This window comes from Squalius cephalus (genome assembly GCF_949319135.1).
Source record: "Squalius cephalus genome assembly, chromosome: 14".
NCBI lineage: Eukaryota > Metazoa > Chordata > Actinopteri > Cypriniformes > Leuciscidae > Squalius > Squalius cephalus.
Genome location: NC_137135.1, coordinates 30482107 through 30506930, shown reverse-complemented (window position 1 = coordinate 30506930; position 24824 = coordinate 30482107). Strand labels below are relative to the sequence as shown.

Here is a 24824-nt window from a genome sequence, read left to right as displayed (position 1 = left end):
AAGCATTGTGCAACAATGGAATAAATAGATATGCAACCACTGCAGTGAATATTACATGTATAAATATTAGCTATTATTATATTTACCTTTTAACCCCTTAACTGTCACCCCCCTTTTTGAAAATGGACATTAAAATGCACTATTCAAGCTTAAATGGTTGTAATTCAAGAATGCTTTGGAGTATAGACCTAAGTTTGGTCTTGTTTTAAAGGTAAAAAAATAGCAGATTATTGCTGAAGTGAAAGCACTTCAAAAAATTAAAGTATGAAAAAGTTATGGAAGTTTAAATTTACATTAAATCAAATATAATTTATTTAATATTTTTATTTTATATAAAATATATATTTTACAAAATATGTTTTACAAAAAAATTACTATAAAATCAAAGCCAAATATCTAACCAAGTTGTGTTCCAAATTTGAAGTTGATATCACAAAAAATGAAGTTCCCATGAGATTTTGTTTAGGCGTATTACCAAAAATAGCCACCGGGTGTCATTGAATTCCATTGAATTTTACTGTATGCATTCTACCATAACAAATTAATAAATTTCTGTCCAAATATCACTTCTGTCACAAAATATGGAACCCTGAGACTCAGACCTTTCTGACAATATGTGTTTTGTCAAGATTAGAAAATATTTTAATCATAAATTATGAAACATAAGGATGCCCAAAAGGGGAGGAGCCTAATAAAATAATTTAGAGTACCGTTTCTATGGTAACACAATGTCCAATTTCAAAACAGTTTTCACAGGATGAATTCTGAGATCATAAGCTTTCAAATGATACCTAATTTATGATAACTAATAAAATATGTAATATAATAAAAAAAAGCGATAAAAAAATATAATACAATATTTTAGAGGATAATATATATATTATACTTTTTAGAAGATAATATTATTTTATAATTTTTTATTGACAAATACTAGATTATATATTTTCTAATGAAATTTTAGCATAAAAACCAACATATCAATTATTAAAAGTGTGTGCGTCAACTTTTTGTAACGAAGGTCAGAACTCCTGTTATTATGTAGATTTTTTGAGGTGCACTCTTGTCATAAATTCATCTATTTCTGTTCCTACATAATTTATAACAAAAAAACAGTCCTAAATATCTATTTAGGAGTCTTAGAACTTTCCAACGATATATAGTTTGTCATAATTAGATTAGGATTAAATAGTAATATAGGGAAGTAAAGTTAGGCGTCCCGTATACGGGACGGTGACAGTTTTAACATTTGAGAAAAATTTAAAAATGTAAATTTATTGTTAATCTCGGAGCCAATTCTATTAAATTCTATACATTTAAAGTATTCTGACTTCAGTACAATTGGCTCAAATTCATTACAAATCTTTAAATTAATAAATACCTAATACATTGCTTTAATAATGCGTACAAACAATAGAGCAGAGTTTCTCAACTTTGTCAGTGACCACCAGTGCTGATAAGTAACTGCACTCTCAGAAAAAAAGGTACAAAAGCTGTCACTGGGACAGTAGTACCCTTCAAAAGGGTTCTAATATGTACCATTTAGGTACTAATATGTACACGTTTGGTACCAATATGTACACGTTTGGTACCAATATGTACATGTTTGGTACCAATATGTACCTTTGAGGGACTTAAATGCACTCTTTAGGTACAAAGGTGTACCTTTTCAAAAGGTACCACCACAGTGACAGCTTTTGTACCTTTTTTTCTGAGCATGTAATCTGGATTACGTAATCAGATTACAAAAATTATATACTTGTAATTAGATAATATTACATTTTAAAATACTCATAATCAGACTAAAGTTACATTTTATTGATTACGTGATTACTTAATTTTCTCAAAATTGAGTTTTCAACAACAACAAAAAAAAACAGGAATCAACAGAAGATTAAATTGAACAAAACTTCACACTATAATGTTTACCCACATGTTGACGAGAAAAATATAAGATCCAGTACACAAAGAAATACAGATTTTTTTCAGGTTGAGGATGGCAGGACTACAAAAGCAGGAAGAGTGTGAAAAAAGAAGTTGAGGAAGAGTATGAATATTACCATGTGCATAGAATGAGGTGGCAAGATCTTTGCTGCACCAAATTTGCAGCAAAGAAGGTGTATTGAATGAATCCTTTCACTGCCACAGCTTTAGGGTTCACACTCAAAGGCAACAGGAAAGGAACCTATAAAGGAGACATATTTCTTGTCAAGGCTTCTTTCATAGAGAGGAGAAAGCCCATATTTTGAATCAGCACTCTATTGACTGTCATTTTGGAAGCATACAGAAGCAACCAAACAAGCTGAATGATATAATCTACAAAGGTCCTGGATTTAAAGCAAGAAATGTGAGAAATTCCACATCCAGCTGCAAATATATGAATGGATGCATGATGGATAAATACTGTCAGCACAGAGTCAGTTTCATCATGAAATCATTAAACCAGATTGTGATGTTGCAGTAGAAATGCTATTTGTCTTTGCTGCTGACTCTACCCGTGATTTACTCGAGAGAAAATAGGGCAGTTGCTTTTTAGAGCGATGATTTGATCAGAATCTTAGAAATGCCACAGGGTAAAAAAAACAAAACTATATTCTTTGCTGCTGTGGAAAATAGTGAAGCCTGGAAAAAATATCCTAAAGAAAGATCTGATGACCTGAATTTATAAATGGACATATATGGTGCTTTGCAAGAGTTCCTGACATTGGCATTACATGAAATAAAGGTTCTGGTTGACAGAGAAATAGCCCGAGAACAGAGGTCTTCATCATTTCCGACAGAATTGAGGAAGGTGTTTTAGCAGAGGAACAGCTGCGGCAAATTGCTTTAAAACTAAAGGTGGGTCACCAGATGGGGTCACAAACGGAGAGATCAATAAAGAGTTGAGAAATCAATAGCAGCACACACAAGAACAGAGTCTTAGCGCTGATGTCTTCTCTAACCGAGGTCCCTCTTAAAAGACTGGCCTGGAAAAGATTACAAACTTGAAAGTGAAAGGATTGGTATACTTCATTATGAAACAGAATGAGTTCTGTGTCCCAAAAGGCTTGATTCGCAAGAACAAAAGATTCAAGCCACTCTGTCAGAGCAATTTGTTGATTGCAGTCAATGTTCAGTTGAGTCAAATCATTGATTCTTAACCATGCCAATAAATTAAAGAGCTCAAACCTTAAACATAATCAGAGCCTTTTAAATGAAGCCTCAGGTCCTTTTTCAAGGTTTTTACGGTAAATAGAAACATGCATTTTCCAGAAAGTCGCCTCAAGGACAAACATTTCAGGATGATTAATGGAGGACAGCTCTGATGTCCGCTGAGGAGGTGATCCCATCGGAAATCCATCCGCGGCGAGGAGACTGGTCAATGCTTGTCCGAGGCAGCCCTGAAAAAGTTTCCCGATGGGTCTTATCTATCCCGTGCCACGCGCGTCGCCGCATAAGGAGCTTTATAAAGCGGCCTTGGAAGTATTTTTCCCTTTCATTGTCTGAACATGCATTTTGGAAAACAATAGCACAGCAAAAAAGTATGCATTGTGAAAGATGACACAGAATCTGCAACAAATATGATACAGCATATGAGAAATATATTCCAAAATATTAATATGAAATAATTAAAATTATCTAATACAAATCTAAAGTAGCTAAGAAAATAAATACATAAATATAACATTATAATATAATAATTTTATAATTTTCTACATTACATTATTATAATATTATATTAATTTATGGATTTGTAAGTTTTCTGTAATATAGGTACAAGTGGTTTGAAAGATTGATGATATATAATTAACATAATTCATCCATTTTCCAAAACTGCTTCTAATATTACATTATATTTTATGCATTTTCTATTTTCTATGCATTTTATAATATAACATTATAATCTAACATTATGATGTGATATATAATGTGATATATGAGATATGATATATGATATATGAGAAATGATATATGGTATGATATATGAGAAATGATATATGGTATGATATATGAGATATATAGGAGATGAGATATGAGATGATATTATGATATATGAGATGATATATATGATATGATATATGATGTGATATATGAGATATGATATATGAAAAATGAGATATGAGATATGAGATATGAGATAAGATATGAGATGATATTATGATATATGAGATATGATATGATATATGATGTGATATATGAGATATGATATATGAGAAATGAGATATGAGATATGAGATAATTTCCAAACCACGGTTATTTGCGATGCACATGCAATTTAAATTTTAATAAAATAAATACATAAAATATGAAATCTCTCTTGTTCTTATCGCTTGCATTCCAATGATTACACCTCCCATAATGCAACATGTAGTGTAGTGCAATGCACTGGTTAACACCTCAACTGTAAAAGCACATTCTTTGACTTGTGGATCTCGCTTCAGGATTGTGGGAAATTAAAATATCCTCGGGAATTCTATAAACACAAAGTAAATGCTATTTTTATTCCCTGAACCTATAAGATCAACAAAACTTATGCTGGAGTCTGGACACACATTTACAACATCTGCTAAAACACATTACGATAAGGTAGCACTATAGCAAGCATTAGTTGACTATAGCAAGCATAATTTCTGATGACACAGGTGCAATCTTAGGCCTAACGCCCAAGCAGAATGCATATTACTGGATACTAGCAAGGAAGAGAAAATCTGACTGAACAAGTTGCTCATGGCAACCAGTTGAAGCAGAAGCCTAAAGAAACCTACTGAAGGGAAAAAACACATACTGAGCAAGAGATGCAACAGTCCATTGCTTTTAGTAAACACATCATGTTTATGCATAATAAAGAATATACTGCACAATTACTCATGCAATCAACTGTTTAGCATCACAGCCAGGCTTATAATGGCTAATAAAAAATAAAAACAATGAAAAGTCACTTTAGCAAAGTAGAAGGATTTGTTTGAATTAAACAATGTGTATTACAAAAATCTTATGAAATTTAACACAAAATAAATGCTGTACCTCTGACCAATAAGAACTACCCATTCTATAATGATTGTGTCACTTTCTGTACTTACACACGATAAAAATGCAAAAGCAATGTTTCCCTAGAGACTCCAAACAAGTTTCTCTCAGCTAATTGACAATCCAACGAATTTAAAAAGGGTAATTTTACCCAAGCATTTTGGTTCACTTATTAGGCTATTTCTCATGGGCCTGATTACCCTTCGGCTTTGTCAATGTTTTTTTTTTTGTTTTTGTAATTATGAGGAACTAAATTTCTCAACAAGGGGAACCCGAAGTGATTTACGCAGCCTTTAGCCATTTATTGCTACAACAGCCAAATTACATTTGAGCACACAAAAGTCCATGCAAAGAATTTTTAAACTAACTGAGGCTCATTCTCATCCTAATTTGTTATTGAATATTCTATGCAAAAAGTTGAATTACTTCCAATTTCTCTGAACTCCAGCAAACAATGCACAGGCTTTAGCAGACCGATATATCATCATGAATACATAATCACTCTGACTTTAACAGGTGACTGACTGTCAAATTTCATTTCACAAATAACACATATTTAAGATTTAAAGTAGAAAGACTGAAATAGAATTTTCATCTAAAACACTAAAATAACCATTGCTTTACGTACAACTTCAATTTTTTTTACAGTGTACATCTTTCAAATGTACGTTTTCAAGCATAAATTAACATTAGTTGATATATTATGAACAAACATTAATATATTTTTATAAATGAAACTTATTTTATAAATGTTGTAAAAATAGTTTATTATTTTTAGCTCATGATATGCATTAATAATATGAACTAACTGAACGTGTTACCAAGTCAACAACAATTTCAGCCATTTTCCATCGATTTCCTCTTTGAAAATATTTAACAAGCTTTATCCCATTTCTTGAGCTTGCACCCTCAAACCAAAAAAGCCAAGCTCTGGCACTGTGATGACTGACTATTTAAAGTTAACATGACAACCTTCACACCCCATTTTACTTCTGTATCCTGATGCATTTCCAAGTGAAAATAAAAGAGATTACTGACATCCAAGGAGCATGCCTAGAGAAAGCTACTATAATATAATGAAATTTGAGCAATTTACAGTACATGCTGACATTTTTTTACTTTGGAATAATGTGGACTGACTAACAATAAGACCAGGAACATGTATCTTGTTGACTCTTACTGAGTTTTGCGTAATATGTCACATTTTTTGCAAGAACAACAGATCAAATCACAGAAATCTAATGACAGATTTTGATATTTAGGTATTAATGTACAGCAACTTAATTTTGCATAGATGAAAGTGGGTCACTTTGCCTTGAATTCAAATAAAGCAAGATAAATGAGCAGCACCCCCCATTCCTGATACTTCATTAGATTGCGGCTTTTCAAACGGTCAGAAGTGAAATGAGAAGGAATGAGGACAGTCCAGGCTCATTACCTCCAAATCCTTGGTGCTCCTTTCTGTTCGTGCCGTGCATCTAAAGGCAGTGCGGTTGGTCTCGTTACAGTTTCTTTAACACGACAAAAGGGCTTCATTTCAACAAGCGTTCGCTTGGAAATTTACAGACAAAGAGAAAGGAAAAGACGTTATTCTTGGCACGCCTTTGGGATTTCTAAATGTTGTTTATACCCTTTGTTGCTTTCATTCAGAACAGCTTTATGCCTTAGAACCGAAGCCAAACCCACAGGATGTTGACCTGGAACCTGAATTCAAAATATGAAGGAATTTATGTACTGGATTAAAAAAAATTCAACAGCAGAGGAATTTCATTAGTTTTGTGACAAAACAAAAAGTTATATCATTAATTTGACTAATTATGCCAATCTTTTCCTTAATTTGTAGAGTACATATTTTATCACAAGACTTCAGGATAAATTACAGCCTTCTATTAAAGGCCATAAAATGACAGCTAATTTATTAGAAATAAGTATAAATATATATATATACACACAGATGACATAAATCAATGCAAGTTTCTGGCATTTCAAACATTAATCATTAACATACCGTGTAATGTTTCTGGAAATATGTCATGTATGAATGGATTGTTTTTTTGAGGTATTTCATAGAAAAAAATGAATTACACACTAAAATTTTAAATAGACACTTAAAGGGATAGTTCAACCAAAAATACAAATTCTGTCATCATTTACTCACCCTCAAGTTGTTCCAAACCTGTATGAAGTTCTTTCCTCTGCTGGACACAAAAGAAGATATTTTGGAGAATGTCGGAAACCAGACAGTTGATGGACCCCATTGACTCCCAAAAAAATACTATGGAAGTCAATGGAGCCCATTAACTGTTTGGTGTCCGGCATTCTTCCCAAACTACCCCTTTAACAATAAATTCACATAACAGCTGCAAGAAGTAGAATCAAAATACAAATTGCAATTCTGCATCCTGTTAACTATCTCAATTCAAATTCTTGAATTTAACTGAAATTTAAAAGGTGTTCTCAATTAAATTCTCAAAAGCTAACAACCCTGATATTAATAAGCATGAAAGATATATAAGGGTAGACAAGTTCAAATTTATAAGAGAAACCATAACACTCAGCTTTAAAATCTGTTATTTAAATGTAATATTGGCAAACAGGTTCAGATGTCTTTTGCCATTTATACACAGTACAAAGGATGTTGACTTGCATGATACATGCCTGGGAATGTTAAGCTCCTTAAAAGGGGACTTTGCATGTGATCAAATTCTAACTTAAAGTAGTCTGATCTTTGATGTTGGAAGCAGAAGACAGCAAAAGACACACTTCTTTTTAAGGCATTTATTCATGAAAACACACTTTCAAAATTTCAACAAAAGCTTCCATAAAATTGTAAGAAACTCCAGCCCAGTTTAAACAAAACTCCTTTGTGTGACTATGGAAACCATGTGCAATAAATAATCATTATGCCAGGAAAAAAAAAAAAAAAAAAAAAAAGACAAGGGAAAAGACACCATTAAATGTCAATATTTCACCACTAAAAGAAATGTTATAGCCGTTACAAAAAGAAAAGAAAACTGTGAGGAAAACAATGTGCGATGTATGGAACATTAGTGTGAATTGAGCCAAGCAGGCACCCGTAGAATCAGAGGGACGAGAACTGTATGGACTCTATCTGTGACCTGAGCACCTAACGAACAGATATAAATTGAATGAAGCTTCCAGAGCTGAAACCAAGAACCATCTGAGAGACATATATTGCACATTTTTTCCTTGGAAACATAACGGTCGTTCCACACGACCCAATCCGAATGCTTTTTCCCAGTCCGACCACGACCTTAAATTGAAGTTACAGCTTGTTTTATACACAAAGCGCATACATGGATAAGACTATATGCTGAATGACAGAGAAGGAAAAAGGGTTATAATGCTTAAGTGATACTATTTTATCATGTTCGAGTCCTTTATATATCAATCAAAGCATGTACAGATGAAGATATCGAACTCGACAAATCTTGATTTGCGGCAAATCTCGACACGTTTTATATTTCAGATCACTGCAGGACAAAAATCTTTACAGTATAAATAAATAACATTTAGCATGGGGAAATAGTTCAGACAGAGGAATGTGATAAATATAAATGGCTCAGTTGAAGGTGCCACTGTGAAGGTTGGTTTCTTCAAATCTACAACAATCCAAATGCACAAACACACAGTGAAACCGGTTGCCAAACAGAACCCTAAGATGTTGCAATGCTTTTAACTGGCAGCAAACACTACACACAGTGAAATATCTGGCATCCACTGGCCAATCATTTCAGGCTCACAATCAATGCAACCCAAAACTGACCAATCACAGTAGGCCCTTAATCAATCCAACCCTAGAAAAGCCGCCCGCTGAAAACCTATTAGGGCGGGATTGTGGTTTCTCTGTGTGTCGGCCTCATAGTCTGATTTTACAGACTTTCAGACATTAGCACAGAGTGCTCTTTAAACACACTGCTCTTGTGAGAATACAATCACGGCAGACGACTCAGAGGAAAGACAATCCTGACTCGAGAGAGTGACTGGACGGAAATGATATACAGAATGAGAAATAAACCCAAATGGTGCCCTTTAAGGGCCGCTGTAAGCTTTTCAAAAGACAATAAATAAGAAGTGCTTTCCAGCGCAGCTGAAATCTCGCATGTAGTACTTTTGATTGAAATGTTTTCTGTTGTTAAAATCTGAAAAGAGGTGAATCGTGAAAATGAAAAAAAAAAAATGAAAAAAAATTGTCCAGGTCAAATTTCACCCCAAAATCAAAAGGGGAAAAAATACAAAATTATATTTTACATACAGACAATGAACCATTATGACAATTAAGTCAAACCAGTCCCCAAAGTAAAAGCATATTATCCTCCTATTGTCATTACCGTAATGCAAAAAATTCTCTCTCATTACTGTAATGTGCAAAAATTATTACATCAATGCGAATTAAATGCGAATTATATATCTATGAAATATATAAATATATAAGTAGACTTCAAATGCAAAAAAAAGCTCTAAGGCTGTCTGACATTTTTCTTTTAAATAAGCATTTTTATGTTTTTAATTTGACTCTTATCTGTGTTTTCAATAATTAAATAATAACCCTGTCATTGCCATTAAATTGAAATTACTGAACCTAAACGTAGGAGCCTGATAAAAATGCTCATTTAAAAGAAAAATGTCAGATTGACTTAGAGGTTTTTGCATCTGAAGTCTTCATGTATAAATATATAATTTTTCACACATTACTGTAATGAGAGAGAAATGTTTACATTACGGTAATGACAACAGGAGGAAAATATGCTTTACTGTCATTAAGATCACAAAGGCCTTTGTACAATAGCGAAATATATTTTTTTTCTCTCTTTTTTTTGCATTTTGGGGTGAAATATATGACGCAAATACTATGTTACAGATAATATCCTGAGATTCACCCAAGGATCATCCTCTGACATCATTTCCACATCTCCAGATTTGTAGTTCAGTTCACGGAGCACCATTGTCACAGAGCCACACGCTGCCAAAAAGCCAGCAAACGGAAATGATAAGAAGACCAGCCTCCAGTCTTGGCAACTTCAGTCTGGACACAGTCCACAGCTTCTAACGCAGTAAAGCAGGTCTCTAGTAAGCTTCTCACAGCCCGCCTGTCAAGTGAAGTAGCGCTGATGTCTCAATGCAAACCTGATAACATGGCCTTAGCATTGATCTATCCCAATACTGCGGAGTATAGCGATTCCACATCTCTCACGCACAATAAAGCCCTGGGAGAGTGAAACTTTGTGGAGATTTAAACAATACTAGAGTGAAAAACCCTGTGTTCCAAGTTGCCTTTATCGCTTGTGTCAAAACATGAAGCAACCTCATAGAGATTTGTAATAAAGGTTTAACAATACAGACCAGTGCCAGAGCAAGCTGCTATGTTCAAATCATGGGATGATCGAGCGAAGCTGTAGAAGTGATGCACGACAGGACTTTACTGTAAATGCCAGTGTTCTTTGAAACAGAAGATGACAAAGATGGGGTTAGTTTGCTATTTGAGACTGATTTCCTCTGACAGCAGTGAATGAAATTTCATGAATACAACAAACAACTTCCCTCTAAAACAGGCTGTAAAAACAAGTTTTACAAGACCCGAAAGCACCAACATGTCAAAAAAAGAAAGAAAAGTACAGGTATTTTAAGACTCGCCCCCGGTCTGCACCATGTTTAGTTCGGTGTTATTTTTAAAAGGTACAAAACATTAGCACCATTTATTGGCTCAAATGGGAGAAACACCAGTGAACACCAGCCTTCACCATGGCAATGACCCCAAAGGAAAAACCCTCCCAGCCTTAGACACACGCACCCAATGCTGGAGGAAAATGAAAATCAGAAACGCATTAAAAAATAACAGTAAAATTATGCATTTGTTGCTTTTTCACCAGTCTGTGAGGAATAAACCAGCAGTCTGTGTTTGGAACACTAGCCATTAAAATGTTTGCGTCAAATGGCTGATACATACAAGAACGCAATATTTAAATCATCATGACAGAATCCTCTTTATAAGAGCATATTGGTGATGCAAAAAAAGTAAAACAATATGCAGCTTTAAAAAAAATGTGAAGCTGAAGACAATATGCATACTGAGATAATTCACATTACAAGACACTGTGAAAAAAGACTCGCGGACAGATGAACCATTGTTTCAATGCAAGACTTCAGTATTGAATATATAAAATATTAGTATTTGTGGAATTACTTAATGATGAGGTCCAGAAAGATTTGGTCAAGCTGGTTTGGCATTTACCCGTGTAAAAGTTGACCGCTGTAGTAGATGACGCACGTCTTTTCGTTGATTCAAAGTAAAAACAGATTTTGTAAGTAAATGTTTGGATATAAAAAAGTCAATTTACTCTTTAAGAAATGTTTCAAATACATTTATGTTAGAAATCTGATAAGAGCCCTTTGATGTTTGATCAACTAGATGCACTTTGTCGACCAACATCCACAATGGTACACGATTCGTCAAGGGCTTGCAAAAAAACAAACAAAAAAAAAAACGATCGATTTTAACAATCAGACAATTTTCACTAACCGACAAATCATAAATATCGCTTAAACTCTGATTTCAATTTGCCATTTTCCTCTGTATTAAATCAGTTAAGGTCAAACGCTGTTCGTATTCTGCCATTTGTACAGCTTGCCATCCAGAATAGAGTGAAGTCAGGAGGGTATATGAAGCCTTTGGCACTAAGACAGCAATAAAACAAATAGCTGTACAATACATATGGACGGTTACTTGTGGGTTACATTCGTACTTCGGAGGATTGGAGAGGACTGAATGTTTCATCTTTTTAGTCTCAATCAAAAGGTGATGCATTGCATATATGACATTGACGCTGAGGGATTATATCACAGGACATACATGTACTATATGAGGGGCAGGTTGGCTATTTTTGAATTTAAGTTAAAGATATTAACATATTAAGGAGTCATTCTTACAAATCTTTAATGATTCTAGAGCTGCAAATTAGCATTTGGGAGGATCAAATGATTAAAAACACCATTCCTGTCCTGAAATCGCGTTTAATCACTGCTGCATTAAATTAGACACTTAGATGTCCTCCTAAATTTAAAGAGGACCAAAATATAAGCTTTTTGCATCACGAAAAGTCTGCACCACTGAAAAGAGATGTACTGATGGTGAATCCATTGAAACCGGTCGAATTGCTTGGGTCATAATTTACCTCAAAATCAAGTGAAAAAATAAGGGGGGAAAAAACAAAATATATAGCTCTTGTTAAATAATCTTCATAATTATTATTGGAATTAATTTAGGAAATTATTAAAGAAAATATTGTGTTTTTATGACCATTAAAATGTTTTGCATTTTTTTCATAACAATTACGCATATTCTCTAAAATTACGCATTACTGTAATACCGTAATGCAAAAAAGTGACATATTATTTACATTTTATTTATACATCACAGATGTATAAATGTAAATGTATATAAAAAAAGGTGCATTACAGTAATGACTGAATTTGGAATTGTCATGAAAATAAAGTCAAAATACAAAAACAAAATCTTAATGGTCCCAAAACCAAGCGTCATTTTCTTTTTCCCATTTAATTTTGGGGTGAGAATATTTGGAGAGATTCACCCAATCCGGAATCTGGCTTGAATTCAGCTGAACATTTACGTCGTTTCCATGTTAGCCACATAAACGTGGGCCAAAATATAGCACTTTTGGAAAACCACTCTTATTTGTCTAGCCTTTAGTCTTTCACACATACTTTCAATACATCTTTCATCCCTTCTCTCCATCAACAACTTTTATATACAATATTGGTAAATAGAACATAAATACTACACATAAATTTGCTTATTCACAATTCCACTCGTAGCGGCGCCGGAAAGTAAAGAAAGAAACCGCTCTGAGATAATACACTCATATAAACTGCTTTATATAAGTATAGAAAGGCTCTGCGCTCCCGAGAAGTGTTGGGTAAGACCTGAGAGAGAGCGGTCAGTTTGAAACGCCTCCTCTCTTCTGGTTAGCAGTGTAAAAGTTGACACTTCCAAGGAGGACGGCAGACACCGAGCACCATCTTTTTGCCCATAATTGAGGTGGGAACAAAGTCCAATGGTACAAAAAATGTTAAACCTTTTCTTATGACCTTTTTTTTTGTCTTTTTTCTTTTGTTTTAATAGTGTAAACAGCGCACCAATAGGGTCTTGGTTCCACTTCTCTCATCTATACAAAAGTATAAATATATGCTTTCTCTCAATTTTTCACATATATAGGACATATAGCGGACAAACAGACAGAGAAAAGCGGTTGTTCCCGTAAGTCGCCAGTGTCGCAGTGGCTGTGCTGGTTTTGTTGTTTGCTGGCTCGTGTGTCTGTGTTGACGGGCGTTTGTTTGGTGTGGGCGTTGATGGTCTCTGCATATATAGCACGTAGCACAGTCCTCAGCCACTGGGCCAAAACAACCAAGCGTTTTTGTCCAACTACAGCAGATCCATTTTGGGTCTGTAATGAAGGAGGAGGGGGGATTTCTGGAACGCACACAAAACACACATGCATTCGTGTGACTGAAAGTCATAGAGCCACTAGAACGGAAACAAAGGCACAGAAAGTCAAGTGCTTCTATCGTTTTTGAAATGGCATTTCAGAGAAGGAGGATTAGATATGCAATCTTTCAAAAAAATAAATAATAACTTGCTCTGTGCATCAAAATGTCAATTTCTGACTTGCTATTGAACATTGTTTACGATGGATAAATATAAAAAACAGATACATATAATGATTATAATAATACTATAAAAAATATATATATATATATATATATATATATATATATATATATATATATATAAAAAATGACTTTAGTATACTACTTATACTTATAATAAATAGAAAATACTGGTCATGACAACACAAAAACAATTTCATATTTAATCTTCACATATTGTATATGATTACGAATTCATGCAAATTATCCATGCATGCATGCACGTGACATGCACATCACGACGGCAAACTTGAAGACTAAAGCCGGCTAAACTAAAACAAGCATGCATGCACACAAATTTATCATTAATTACCTTAAATCTCCATCTTGTTACCACAACAAATTTCAAAGTATGATCCTTGCCCAAGATTTCTTCATTGCATAAGATGTCCAGCTAAAAATAAGCACACAAATGTAGCAAACAAAGTTGATGATTTCCATTACAGGACCATTACATATAATTACATTACATCAATATTTCAAAATTCTACAAATGGATCAGGATGGTCAAATAATCTACTGCCGGATGACTAGTTGGCCATTAGGGTTGGGAATAGAAAATCGATTCTAATTCTGGAATCAGATACTTGTTATAAAATTTAGATTCCGCTTATAAATATATTGGACTATATATTGGATGATATCCGTGCATTCGGTCTTAAAGTGACAGCAGCCCAATAAATCTGCTGCAGTCTGTCTCATTAATGTTAATCAAAGAACAAAAGAAAAAGAAAAATCACTCACTTATCTTGACTGCGTGACTTTTCTAACTTTAATAAACATTAATCTATATTTTATTTATAAAAAGAAAACTATGCAGTGTTATTTTACATTTGATTTCAATTTCTAAACTTTGTTCAGTTGTATTTATTTGTGCTATTCATAATTTTCTTATTTGTTCTTATTGTATTGTTGACTGTATACTTGACTATTGACTGAATATACTATATGTCTTTAATTACGTTTATTAGTTAGTTGTTCTCAGGCTGCTGATTTTTGTCCATGGTATTCAACTGCAACAGAATGTTTTGCAAAAAGACAGAATAAATAAAACTAGGTATCGATAAGAATCTGAATTGAAAAGCAGAATCAGATTCGCTAAAATTCAAACGATACACATCACTAATGGCCATCCAAACCATTAATATTTTTAGCAACTTAAAACATTTTAGCATGCTTACAAATTTAGTGTAAAAAGTAAAACGCTAAGTTTTGTCTTTGAAATGATGCCCAGCACCACCATTTCAGCAAATAAAATTTAATTGACCACCTTTTGGCAATTACTGTCAGACTCAAATGTCTCATGGCACGAGTGTCGTGGGTAATATGAAAGAAATAAGATAGTACAGCTACGTAGGACATCATTTGCCTGTTGCAATGCTCAAATATACAGTTTATCAGCCATCATACAAACATTTGTCCACAGAATGTTGCCATCGACCAAACAGAATATCTATCCCAGAGAACCGCATAATCAATTGTGTATGAACGTCTCTTGGGACAGGTGGGATTTTGCGGTGCTTTACAGAAGAGTGAGTGCTTTGTACTGTCAAAACATTCGTTCCACCTGTTATTCAAGCCAAAACAAAAGGACACAAAACCTTTAAGAGCAGCCATAACCACCCAGAGGATTGTGTGTACCACAGTATAAGAGATGCCGCTCTCGCTGGAATAGCATGCAGTGAAACATCAGTGCCGGTGTCTGTGTGTTTTGGCTCGCTGTGAGTCGAACGAGAGCAGCACGACCACAGCAACACCTGCTGGAGGCCATGAGCTCTTTGCACTATTCTCAGTTTAAAGTCATCGTGAGTATCTGGGATCCGAACCAAAGATGTTCAGAGAGGTGGCGTGACACAGTGAAACTTTTGATGCTTATTAGAATTTAGTTCTTCAAACAGGGTTCATACACATTTTAACCAATACTTTTCCATGACTTTTCCATGACTTTTCCAAGACTTTTTGGCACATTTCCATGACGCCTATGTATTCCTGAAAATGTCAGTCGACATTATAAGAATAAAAATTTGTGTTAAAATTTACCCTCAAAATTAATACCGTACATTAGGGGTGCGCAATATTGACAAAAATATGTCTCGATATTTTCAAAATTTTTCTTGATAATAATTAGATGATATTTTACTGATTGTGTTTTTGTACTGGTATCCTGGCCGGTTTAGGCCTGTTGTTGACAGCAGACTCACGAAGATATTCATATTTTTTATATTCTATGCAGTGGTCAGTTCACAGCAGTGACCGAAATCAACATTTTTATTAAGGGGCAAAATTTGCCACATTCATAGAATTTTGCCAAATTCTAACATTCAAATTAAATTATATTAGAATAACACAGTACGAATGTCAAATTAAATCATTGAATTAAAATCCATCCTTGCAGTGCAGAGGTGACACAGAAGTGGCATCAAAACTGGCATTAGCCTACTATATTTATACTTCATTTACAATTGCATAAATAAAGCTATTCAATATTTAAATGATTTATAATTTTAACTTTTTAATTAAAGGATACTTTAAACATTAAACTAAAACCACCAGTAGGTGGCGGCAAGTCACTGTCTTAATAAGCGAGTTATTGGAGTCATTTATTCAACCGATTCGTTCAAACGGCTGATTCATTCAGAAAAACAAGTGATTGTTCATTGAATCGTTAAAATGATTCATTCAAAACGCGGATTTCATTAAATAAATAAATAAATAAATAATCGATGTCTGTTGGACTACAACTTTATTATGAAATTCTCGTCGGCGATATAAAGTGAAAATTGACAATATTGTGTCCAAAAAGTAACTCGCAATGTTAACTTTATTGTTAATTTAACTGTTGTATAAAATAAATAGCACATTTGCAATTGTGCAAAGGAAAACGGCACTCTTGCTCATGTGATATTCTAATATAACAACATAATATGATATAAATATAAGACAAAAACTCATTTGGGGGCATAACTGCACTGACACATCACGCAGTGAAAGCAAGCATGAGAGACAAACGCGATGTCAGCTCGCACTCGCAGTGCCTCGTACATAGTTAAAACAATGATTACAATATCATCATAGTTCATAGACAATATCGCACACACTCCTAAGAACATATAGAATGAACTCACAATTGAACTGACTTTTACTCATTTTCTTCTCTCCTCTCGCGTGCAGGAGACAGACGTAGGCTAATATTCTGCGTATCGTTTCACATGCGGCCAGAGCAGCAATCCTCTTTCCGCTACATTCTCGACCCACCGGTGCTTGCAAAACTTTAGCATGCTCGTGCCACTTTCCTGCCATTTCAATTAAATTTCTGTCAGCACCGACTTCGCCTCAGCAACATCGCAACAAGTGAATCGGAAGTGAACTGAACGTTATGCCGCCCGAAATAAGGACGTTAAGACAACGCGAAATATTTTTTTTATTAAACAGTTTTTGTATTAATCACATATTATGCTGTGTTAAAAAAAAAAAAAAATCCATGACTTTTCCAAAACTTTCTGGGTCTTTTTATTTTTCCAAAACCTTTCCAGGCCTGGAATTTGCATTTTTCAAATTCCATAACTTTTCCAGGTTTTTTCAAAACGTACGAACCCTGTTCAAAGGTTTTGCTTTCCTCTTGCACTTCAAAGTAGAGCTGTACACAAACTGCTGCCATTTCGGAGTCATATTTTTTATCTGGCTCTGAGATGTATTGTGCCACTGGCAGCTATAACTCTCGATACTCGCGGAGAACAACAGGCATTTGGCAGTATTATTGCGGGAGAAAGTTTTTGACGGATGTGTGTGGTGGAAAAGCCCACACATTTCTCACACAAAGGAGGGGAAAAAAAACGATGATTAAGTACCAATAATTAGTCAAGTTTTGTGTTAAATTGCACTATGAGATGTTGGCAGGCTGCGAGATACATGACAGAGAGCAAATGATATTACAGGCTATTATTTGTCTCTGAAAATATGAGGCACGTTGAAAGCTTTGTGGGAATCGTGACAGCGCGGAGGAGCTTTGAAATCCGCGTGATGACTCACGCATGAGCCATTGTCATGGAGGAAACTGCGATGCCGGCCGGATTGGTGGCAAAGGTCTCTAACTAGTTAACTTCGGCCAAGGGAAAAGGCAGATAATGGGTTCTGTTTTGAGCCTATGGAGCTTCAGATATGGAGGATCACATACCTCATTGAAGGATGTCAGGTTGAGCTTCTTTGCGATGAACTTCTTGAGATGGAGAACAGTCGCCTGAGCCGAACAACGAATCCACTTCCTCTTGAGTCCTCTGAGCTTACTGCTGTTACACTCCAGACATATACTCACCTGAACAGATAAGACATTTAGACTTAGCACTGATAATCACATGGGAGATTTAGATAACTGCATTGTGTTAGAGACCAGAAAAACTAAACAAATAGCGAAGACAAGTAGCTTAACACATTTTGCAATGTTTGAATCCATTCAGTCTAGGCTACACGTCCTATATGTCAGATACCATGCAGGGCCTGACAAAATATTTGCATGCAAAAACATGATTTCAGGTACTAAACCTACTAAACTGGTGGAATGATCTTTCAATCTCCACTCGAGGCTCTCAAAATCTTGTCGTTGCTTTGTTACACCTGTGCTGTGCCTATTTGCATAAAGTATGCTCAACATTATTGCAACGCCAATGATCGCTGTCGCTCATGTCACCTAAAACTCTCATTGAACATTTGTTGTCATTTGATAGGTTTTAACTTCCCTCCAGTTGCTTCTCACTGCAAATTGCTGTAATTAATTTTCAATATAAGTGAAAAGATTGGTATTGCAAGCATATGATAATCATATTCAAAACCTCTAATTTAAGTGTTTGATAACTTTGCAGTGCATTCCAAATGAGCTAATTTTGTAAACTGAACTGAACCTCTTGAGATACACCCTGCGTAACTGGAACACAGCTTTTGTATTATTTTTATCCAAAAATCTAGATTTTTTTTATATATATATATCTCCAAATGACTTTTCCTAGCATATTTGTGACAACAGCGTGTCACTCACAACATAATATGCAAGATGAGTCATTGTCGGTCTCTTGGTAAACAGCACCTGTCGCAACAACGTGAAGATGTTTTTGTTCAGTGGCTTAATGCAAGGAATATTCTACAAATAACCATTTTAAAGTTTGGGGTAAATAATACTTTTAATTAATACTTTTATTCATTAAAGGTATAGTGGAGGATTTTCTTTTTCCGGGTGGATCATCAAGACTATTGGTCCTCCTAAGTGTCAATCATTCTGGTGATATGTTTACGTAAGGCCGTCGTACGTGCTCGTGCACACGATTCACATGATGGCGTGCGCTCAAAACACAGGTTGGGCTTCCCACTGATGCCTCGGTCGCGAAGGTTCTACTTGACAGGTAAGAAATTTGGAGAAATCCATTTAAAATCACTGCTAGTAAAAGTTAATGTAAGCTATGATTAGCTCGTGCACACGTTTAATAGGCGTTCCCTCTCAGGAGCAGGTAGAGTGTTGCGCATGTGCATTTTTTCAAAAAGTGGAGAGGGCGGTTCTTTTCTAAAATTCGGGAAAATCCTCCGCTATACCTTTAAGGTTGCAATAATAATAAAAAAACATATATCAACAGACACAAATACTGAGGCCACCAATACGATTTCAACAACAACAAAAGCAGATGCCAGCATGCCCTCCACCATCTTTCAAAACTGAGCCGAGGGTTGAGTCGCCAGTGGACTGCGGTCGCCTCGGGCAGAGTGAGGGCTTCAGAGAGTCAAGACGCATTAAGGATTTCATGCCTCTCTCTCTCTCTCTCTCTCTTCCCGTCGCTCTGTCCTTCTGCCGATAAGTGACTGAGCAGTGCAGAGTGGCACAGTGGCCCATTTGGACCAGGCCTCACCCAGAACAGACAGTAATGGAGAAGGATGAGGAGGGGCAGCTGCGCCTGGCGGCTAAACGCCAGTCCATTTCAAGGGCAAATGGTGCCGAGAGAGAAGGGCCACATTGTTTAAAAGAACAGCGGGCAGTAAATCGCAGATGTGCTCGGTTATAGGCAGGCGGTATGTGAGATGTAATCCAAACACGGGTGTACTAATAAACACAAGCTAGGAACTTTGCTATTAGCTGCATATGTGTATGTGTGTGTGTGTGTGTGTGATTACTGGGTCATTACGGCACGGCCGGGGATGTTATGCTCACCGCAAACAGTCACACAAATGACTAATGGTGAACTCACTCAACCAATTAAACCACCGGATCCCAGAACAACCATAAGAGGGGCCTTTTATTTGCAGCAGCCACCACCAAATAGCTTTCATTTCCTTGAGATGCCAAGAGATGTTGATTATTGTGATTTAAAATCTAATTCTACAAGGTTAGAGCTTCTGGTTTGTGTGGGGAATGTCTGCTGGCTTGTATCTATCACACACTCACTGTGTTATTATAACCCCACATTCTGAGGTAATTTTAAAAAGGCTGTTTTCTACACTTTTGCCGCATTTTATTTTTTCACCCAGAAGTCTACTTATAATGCTAATCAAGGTGATTTCTTGCACCAAAATCAGCCAATTTAATTTCACATGACCATTTTCTACTCTCTCTCTCTAGCCCTTAGAACTAAACTTGCTCTTTGCAGTCTATTTTACTAGCAATTAGTGATCTCCGATATGTATATGAATCATTCTTAAGAATGGACTGAATAGGTCATAGTTGTTCTTCAGAGACTCACTAAACAGACTTACAATGATCTTAATTAATGCGATGACGTGTAAGTGAGGACCAAAAATAAGTACTTTTTCTGAACCAGTTCTTAACAAACTGCTCAAAAGACCAAATTCGCAGAATTGAGACAACTTTCTTTTTTCATTTTTTTCATAATTGAAGACAATCCTGCCAGATAATTATGCTTCTAATGAATTAAATCAAATTAAATAAAACAACAAAATTGTAAACCCTTCATCTAAGCCAGATGCAGGTTGAATTTTGAAGTCTGTCTATTAGCAGTGGAGTGAAATGTTCTGCAGGAATAGTAACGTAACTAAATAAATCTTTTCAGTGAACCGTTTGGTCTAGATGATTCTTTCATAAACTGGACTGAATTGGTCTTTGTCGTCTCAAGTAAACAATAGACTCACTGAACCAACTCTTTCAGCAAGTCTGACTCTCAGTGATCCAAATGAACACGCATAATGTGATTACAGTTATGTGAGGACCAAAATGAACCACTGAAAACCCATTTTTTGGAACGATGAGTCGGGTTTGCCATCATTAAAGGCAATCCTATAAAAAACTGCAAACCAAAATTGTGAATGAAACAAGATAAATATGCTTATAATTAAGCGGAGAAAAATAACAATAATTTTAAAAGTGTGAATTTTACCCAGAATGTCAAAAAAATATATATTAGCAGTAGAGTGAAATGTTCTGCACAAATGCTACTAAATATATCTAAACAAATCCCATTATTAATAAATCTCTTTAATTCCTTTGCATTTCACAGTTTATGTATTGGCTGGTTCTTTTTGGCTTCACTTCTCCTTGCAAGGTCACCCTGGACGGGTCTGACCAACAGAAGTGTTTCAGAGCCATCCGAGCGTAACTGAACGAGTACTGTTGAAATTTTTATTTCCATTTTACATTATATATGAGGGCAAAGTGCCTGTCTCAGCTTTACTACAGCAGACCGCATGTGCAGACAATCTCTCCTCGCACTTTTGCAAGACAACTGACAGATGACCACGGGACACAGTCTGAAATCTCCATCGATCTCTTCCTCCCACAAACAAGAACACAGGCACATTTATGCCATTTACACCCTAGCATACCTTGTTTTTCTTTGTGCTTTCTTCTCTATAAATCTCACTCACACATGCACACACTCCGCCAGGGAATCTTATTTCACACTACGAGTTATTGCATTTTTAGATTTTTGCTGGAAATGCAATCATTGCAAAAAATAGTATACATTTAAATATACACTCAAATATATCTAAGACGGTATAAACAGCGTAAACATCCGACCGCCCTACACTCCACTTGGTATCAGATCCTGTATAAAGAAAATAATCTGTATTCCAAATGCAGTAGCAGTGTGTAGACATCAGCCGCACAACCTTCTGTTATTACATTAAATCACAGTCTTTAAAGGGGGGGTGAAATGCTATTTCATGCATACTTTACACTGTTAAAGAGTTGGATTCCCATGCTAAACATGGACAAAGTTTCAAAAATTAAGTTGTACGTTTGAAGGAGTATTTTTGTTCCCAAAATACTCCTTCCGGTTTGTCACAAGTTTCGGCAAGTTTTTTTCGAGTATGGGCATGTGTGACGTCAGATGTGGCGGAATTTCCTTATATGGGTCCTAAGGCCACTTCTCTCGGGAGGGCGCGGGCGCGCGCACACTTGTAGACCAGAGCAGAGACATTCACTGACCAGAGCGAGAGAGCGAAATGTCACCAACGTGTGTTTTTGGTTGCCAGGGCAAGACAACCCTGCACAGATTACCAAAAAAAAAACAGCATTAAGGGACCAGTGGATGGAGTTTATTTTTACAGAGCATCAACGGAGTTGTACAAGTGTTTTTGTTTGTTCCCTGCATTTCGAAGATGCTTGTTTTATAAACAAAGCCCAGATCGACGGATTTGCAGATCGTCTAATGCTTAAGGATCGAGCAGTCACAATGATAAAGGTTCGCGGTCGCAGGCGGTGAGTAAAACTGCTTCAAATGTCTGTGTGTTGTTGTTAGCTCGGCGCGTAAGCACAGCTTTAGCTTCGCCCACACGGCCCGCCTCCAGCCGCTCGTTTTTTTCCGGAAAGACTCGGTACAGCCTATCTTTCTTTTATAAATATAATAAAACTAAAGACTTTTTGGAGATATGAAGGATGCAATACTACTCTATAGGTACTCAAGATTAACAGGAGATTGAGTGAAAATGAGCATTTCACCCCCCCTTTAATGAAACTACCAACCCTCTAAAACACTGAAACGGCTCTGCATAAGTATCTGAACATAGACTGGATATTTCAGACAGGAAGGGGTTGAGCATTTGGCATATTAACTATTATTTTGATAGTCCACTTTAGACATTCAACCAACTATAAGTAACTTTTGCAACTACGTCTCAACTTAGCCAGTTATTAGAGTATTATTAGACTGTCTATTCCCACAAAAGACATTCTAGTACTGATTGGAAGTAACTTTTTAAGAACATGTAAACTAACCGTAACTATAACAGTCTACTAATGAGAGTTGGCATATAGTTGCAAAATAATGAGAGTTAGTTGAAATGTAAATGCAAAATGACTTATAGTTAGCAGTAGGGCTGGGCAAAAAAATCGATTTTTCGATTAATCGTTTTTTTTAAATGTGGTCGATTCAAAATCGATTCTAAATGGCTTGCAAACTCCATTTTATAGCTAATGCTGTGAGATTTTATGTTTGTTTTATCTTAATCATAAAATAACCTCAACTACTGCTACTCGAATTTAGAATCGAAATTGAAAATCGAATCGAGAATCGAAATCGAATCGAATTGAGAGCTTGCGAATAGAAATCGAATCGAATTGTAACATCTGAATCGATACCCAGCCGAATTGTAACCCAGAATCTCTAAAGTGGACTATTCTAATAAAGTGTAACCTGACAGTTTTCAGAATGGAAAACTAGTACACTGTACTGAAGACTGCATCTTTTTTTTAATATAATGGTAAATGCATTATGCAAAGAGAAACATTTTAAATACTATTATGCTGCACATGACCTCATTATGTGCATGTTTAGTTCAACAAGTTAATAAAAAAAATATATATATATATAATATTTATTCAATGTCCCAAATCAGAACAAGGATGTTAAAAGCTGATATAATTGGTTCATTCATCACTCTAAAAATGGACACTGGTCACATTGAGCACATTACATTATGGGATACGCTATTCTATGCTGGGTGCTCTATTGTAGACTGGGAAATATGTGTCATCCGTGTATTCCAAAGTACTGTACACGGCAGAAATAGACTAGTACAGTAGCATAATATTCCAAACATAGCACTTTTCAGGGATTTGTTCATACTAAACAAGGTCACACTAACATAGTGTGAAGCTCCCTTGTGGGAAATGAACAAGGTCAGATGGGTACGGGGAAACCTACCTGCTCATCACTGCGATGGTAGTCATTGTCCTCCTCTGCTTTCTCCTCTCCTGCTTCCTTATTGGCTGGATCCTCTGATTTCAGGTCACCTGGTGGAGTAAAATTGAACAAATTTTACACAAGACGGACCGTAGACAACCATAAAAACATGACATTTTTTGTGCACATCCATCTCTCCACAATTTTGCTTCAAAATACTGTAGAGCTGAAAGAACATACATTTAACTTAGCAAACAACAGCTTCAACTTTTAAAACGATTAATGTTTAATCATAATTTGTATTACGGTTCCAAGCATTTATAATTCATTGTTTCTCAGAGCTTGAATTATATCGAGTATTAGTTTGTGATTCTCGGGAGAGTTTCTTCATTACAATGAAGAAACATTCATCAAACAAGAAAAAGAAAAAACAATTATCTCAACTTGATAAGCCACACATTCACAAGTCTACAAAACAAATCTGCACCTCATTAATGGAAACAGATTCATTTGTGATTCAACCTGCCCAAATAACCCTTCACACACACCTCACACTGCTGTCACTGATCAGGTCAGAAACTAGGGCTGCATCTCATTACAGATTTATACATGCCTAAAAATACCATCCTTCATTAACATTGATGAGAGAGATCCAGTGTAACCAACACTACTGTTTAAGAGATTGGGGGTCAGCAAGATCGTTTTTGTTTTTAAGAAATTGATACTGTTTTTCAGCATGGATACATTAAATTGATCAAAAGTGACAGTAAAGACATAAAACAAATGCTGATCTTTCTATTCATCAAAGAATTTTGAAAAAAATGATCATGTTTAAGCAGCAATATTAAGCAGCACAACTGTTCTCAACATTGATAATAATCAGAAATGTTTCTTAGGCACCAGATTAGCATATTGGAATGATTTCTGAAGGATCATGTGACACCGAAGGCAATGATGCTG

The 24824-nt window shown here is 35.5% G+C and overlaps 1 protein-coding gene across 6 annotated transcripts in view; it reads right to left on the bottom strand.

Moving 5' to 3' along the window:
- The window catches only part of pcgf3 (polycomb group ring finger 3), a 148052-nt gene that overhangs the window by 87373 nt on the left and 35855 nt on the right, over positions 1-24824 (bottom strand). For 5 of the 6 annotated variants that reach the window (XR_013823507.1, XR_013823508.1, XM_079892637.1 and 2 more), the window contains exons 7-8: positions 23886-23974; positions 17924-18061 (exon numbers count right to left, since the gene is read on the bottom strand). Coding sequence is in view for 4 of the 6 variants with exons in the window: in XM_079892637.1 (XP_079748763.1) it covers positions 17924-18061; positions 23886-23974 (227 nt within the window). In the remaining 2 variants the exon portion in view is untranslated. Of the gene's footprint in view, positions 1-7781; positions 13514-14062; positions 14144-17923; positions 18062-23885; positions 23975-24824 lie in introns of those variants that run through there. The other variant, XM_079892638.1, reaches the window with a different exon arrangement.